The sequence below is a fragment of the Cavia porcellus genome, unplaced genomic scaffold (assembly GCF_034190915.1).
Source record: "Cavia porcellus strain 051 isolate PalLab524CR breed Dunkin Hartley unplaced genomic scaffold, mCavPor4.1 scaffold_14, whole genome shotgun sequence".
Lineage (NCBI taxonomy): Eukaryota > Metazoa > Chordata > Mammalia > Rodentia > Caviidae > Cavia > Cavia porcellus.
The window spans coordinates 66,316,382-66,319,808 of NW_026947497.1; the positions used below are offsets into that span (position 1 = coordinate 66,316,382).

At 53.4% G+C, this 3,427-nt stretch overlaps 1 protein-coding gene across 1 annotated transcript; it reads left to right on the forward strand.

Annotated features, from left to right (window-relative positions):
- Positions 1-972: 972 nt before the first annotated feature.
- Positions 973-2,647, forward strand: LOC100729675 (transmembrane epididymal protein 1A-like). Its single transcript, XM_003476921.3, has one exon. It carries the CDS (start codon positions 1,595-1,597, stop codon positions 2,483-2,485), a length of 891 nt encoding a protein of 296 aa, XP_003476969.1. The 5' UTR covers positions 973-1,594; the 3' UTR covers positions 2,486-2,647.
- The last annotated feature ends 780 nt before the right edge of the window (positions 2,648-3,427 follow it).

Here is a 3,427-nt window from a genome sequence, read left to right on the forward strand (position 1 = left end):
TGCCCGCCCTGACAGTGCTGACCGTCCACGCCAAGCTGTCCTTGCTTCCACTGGTGATGGGAAGGGCGAGCCACCCTCTGGTCGCTGGCTGCTAGCTGCAGGCTGTGAGGCAGAGGTCCCAATGGCCTGTTGCACAGTCACGGGGTCTAGTAGCTTCCTTTTGTCCCCAGGTGTTGTCCTTGCCCAGGGCCAGTCTCTCGTGCCTCTGCTGTCCCATGCCAAGGGAAAGGGAAATAAAGGCACAGCTGACTTAGAGATGGATGTTCTTGTCCTTCCAGGATGGGAGAGCTGCTTGCTCACATATGGGGGTTGCATGCTTCAAGCACAGACCTCATAACTCTAATTTTAAGTGAGGGTCAGAGATTTAGCTCAGCGGCACAAGTGCCTGTCTGGCAAGTGCAAGGGCGTGAGTTTGATTCCTGGTACCAAATAAAACAAAAAGTAAGTAAATACATACATAAATGTAATATTTAAATTTCATTAATAAATTTAAGATTTAACTAGTTTGCTTTTTGTCTCTTATGATTACTGCCTTGGTATCTTTTTTGGGGGGCATACTGGGGATCAAACTCACAACCTCGTGCTTGTCAGGCAGTTGCTTTGCTGCTGAGCTAAATCCCCAACCCTATTGCCTTGGTATCTTTCAGAGAAATATTCAAACAACTTTGGGAAATTTAGCAAGGAAGGATAGTAATAATGAAAATAGAATTATTAATACTCATTACCATTTATTGAATGTTTATTACGTGTCACTCAGACACTTAGCATCCATTGCTCTTCACAACAAACATAAAATAATTATGACTCTTGATCTCTAGCACAAGAAAGTGAGGCTCATGAAGACAGAGTTACTTGCCTGAGGTCACACGCCCTGCTAGTGTTAGAGATGAGTTTCAATAATTTTGCTGCAGACTCTGGACTTCTATAATGTTTTGTTTGTTAGTTTGTTTTGGACTACCAACAGGTAGTCCAGGCTATCCTTAAACTCACTATGTATCCCAAGCTGGACTTTAGCTCAGCGTGATCTTCCTGCCCCAGCTTCTGCAGTGCTGGGATTGCAGACGTGCAGTGCACCACTGTGCCAAATGGAACTCTGGACTCTCAAAGTGAGTAGACTGGGGTTCACACTCTGTCTGCCAGGGCAGCAGATCTCTGTGTCATCACACGCACGTCCCGTCAGCCCTCGGAACCTCAGGGCTTTTGCCTGTTAAGTCTGCGTGACAACTTCACAGAGCTGTTGAGGAGCTGGAATGAGATCACGTGGGGTATGCTCTGCCCTTGGCAGCCCCCCTGAGGGAGCTGGCTGGTGCCCCTCTCTGCTGCAGCCCTCTTTGTGCTCTCTGCCCCCAGTTTGGAGGAACCTGTGAGCAAAGCCTAACCCAGGCCACCGGTCTCAGTAGGGAGCAGTGCCAGCTGTGACTCCTGGAGGCTTGCGCCCTGGGAGTGGCAGGCAGAGGCTCCTTCCTCTGTGTGTCAGCCGGGGTGCGGCCCCAGGACAATCTCTCTGCAGCTCAGAGCCTCGGGAGGACAGACGTGTGCGGCTGCTCATCTGCCGGTTCCCCTGGTCTTGTCCGACTCCGCAGACACTGCAGCCATGGGAACCCTCGAGGGACACTTGCTGCCAGCCGTCTTCCTCCTGCTGTATGCACTCTACTACTCAGTGCTACTGTCCCTGGCCCTGCTGTGGGGACGGAAGGTGGTCAAGCCGCCTCTGCCCCCGAGGGAGAAGCGAGGAGGACACAGCCCATGGCAGTGGGTACCCCTGGAAGGAATAGTGAAAGTGGTTCTCACTCTCATCGGTATCTTGGGTGAGCTCTTCTACCCCCCAGGGGTAAACCGGACCAGGCTGGTGGACTGGGAGGCTCCTGAGCAGCCATTTTTGTTCAAGGAGAGCTGGCAGCACTTTACCATGTATTCCTTCTTCATGCTCAGTGGGGTGGTGGACATTGTGAGCCAGAGCTGTCTGGCCCGGCAGAACGTGAAGCTGGAGCGGGCGGCAGAGGCCCTGGCCTTCTATGTGGTGGTGCTGCTGATGGCTACCCACATCGAGAACAGGGGCGCTCTGGAGGTCCGAGTGCACGTCCTGCTCCTGGTGCCCACCTTCCTGGTAGCCCTGGTGCTCAACATCGAGGTCTGGGTCCCTGACCAGCCCCCACTCTGGGTGCTCAAGACCTGGATGCTGCTGGTGCTGAGCAGCTGGCTGCTACAGCTGTGTGTGGTGCTGTACACTCCTCCCTCTGGACAGCCCTGGCGGGCAGAAAAACCCGAGGACATGGCCTTCCTCATCACCTTCTTCTCCTGGCACCTGGGCCTGATGGCCATCCTGCTGGCCGCTGTCTATGGGCTCTGCAGCCTCTGGCTTCGACACTGCTCTTCCCGCATGGGATCCCCAGGGGCCAAGTATGGCATGTGCCCCACCGAATCCAGCAGGGAAGAGCTCCAGAGGCTCTGGGCAGAGAACGAGCTGCAGCATGCAGGTGTCTAGGTGCACAGACTTCTTTGTGCTCTGTCTTTTGCTGTGAGTTTCAAGGGTCCTGCTGCTGCTGCAGAGTGGCACTGAAGTGTCCTGGCACCTGGCAGTGACTTTGTGCCTGGCACTCCCAAATAAACCTTCCAGCTCCAAGGGTGCCTTTTGTTTATTGCTCTGTTGTCTCCTCGCCTGCTTCAGTGTTCGCAGGGCCCCTGGCCATGCAGGTCTCTGCAGGGAGAACGAGCAGGAGTGCTCTTGGCTGACATTCTTGGGGTCCAAGGGGCAAAGAGTGAAAGGCAGAGGCAGGGGAGGTGACGGAGGAAGCAGGTGGACGCAGAGGTGCTTGGACCTGCCTCGGGGCGGGGCCCGTGTGCTGCGTGCCTGCAGCAGAAGTGGGTGGCTTGTGTGAACGGGACAGGGGTCTTTGTGTCTAATGAGCTGTTCTCTTCACTTCTTTATTTTTCATTCGAACTAAGTATAGCAGGAAACCTTGTGGGCTTTTTGTGTGTTTTAAGAAACCTAAACTGAATTGAGACAGTAAGAGAAAGAGGAGGTGGGTGGGAGATGGGGTTGAGCAATCAAATTAATCAGGGCTCGAGTCCACCAAGAAAAGAGGCCAAGGAAGAAGCCCCAATTGTGGCTGCAAGAAATGGGGGTGACTGAGACACATTTTGCCGTAGTTTAAGTTTTGCTGTGTTAACAACCGACTTCGTTGTTCGACTCCTTTGGTGAGATCTGCCTCATGGATCACATCCTGTGTGAGTGAGCCTGACATAAACCACAGCAAAGGCTCCTGTCCTGGGGACGGCAGAAGAGGAACCTCCATGAAACTGGGAGTAGGTGAGGGGTGTGTGCCCATGAGCCCTGTGTTTTATTTTGTTTTGTTCTCTCTTACTGGGGGTTGAAGCAGGAGTCCCACACATACTACGTGACTTCTCTACCATGGAGCTGCATCCC

What these genes read in the sequence shown, in the direction of transcription:
- LOC100729675 (XM_003476921.3), top strand. Translation starts at nt 1,595, where the DNA reads ATGGGAACCCTCGAGGGACACTTGCTGCCAGCCGTCTTCCTCCTGCTG.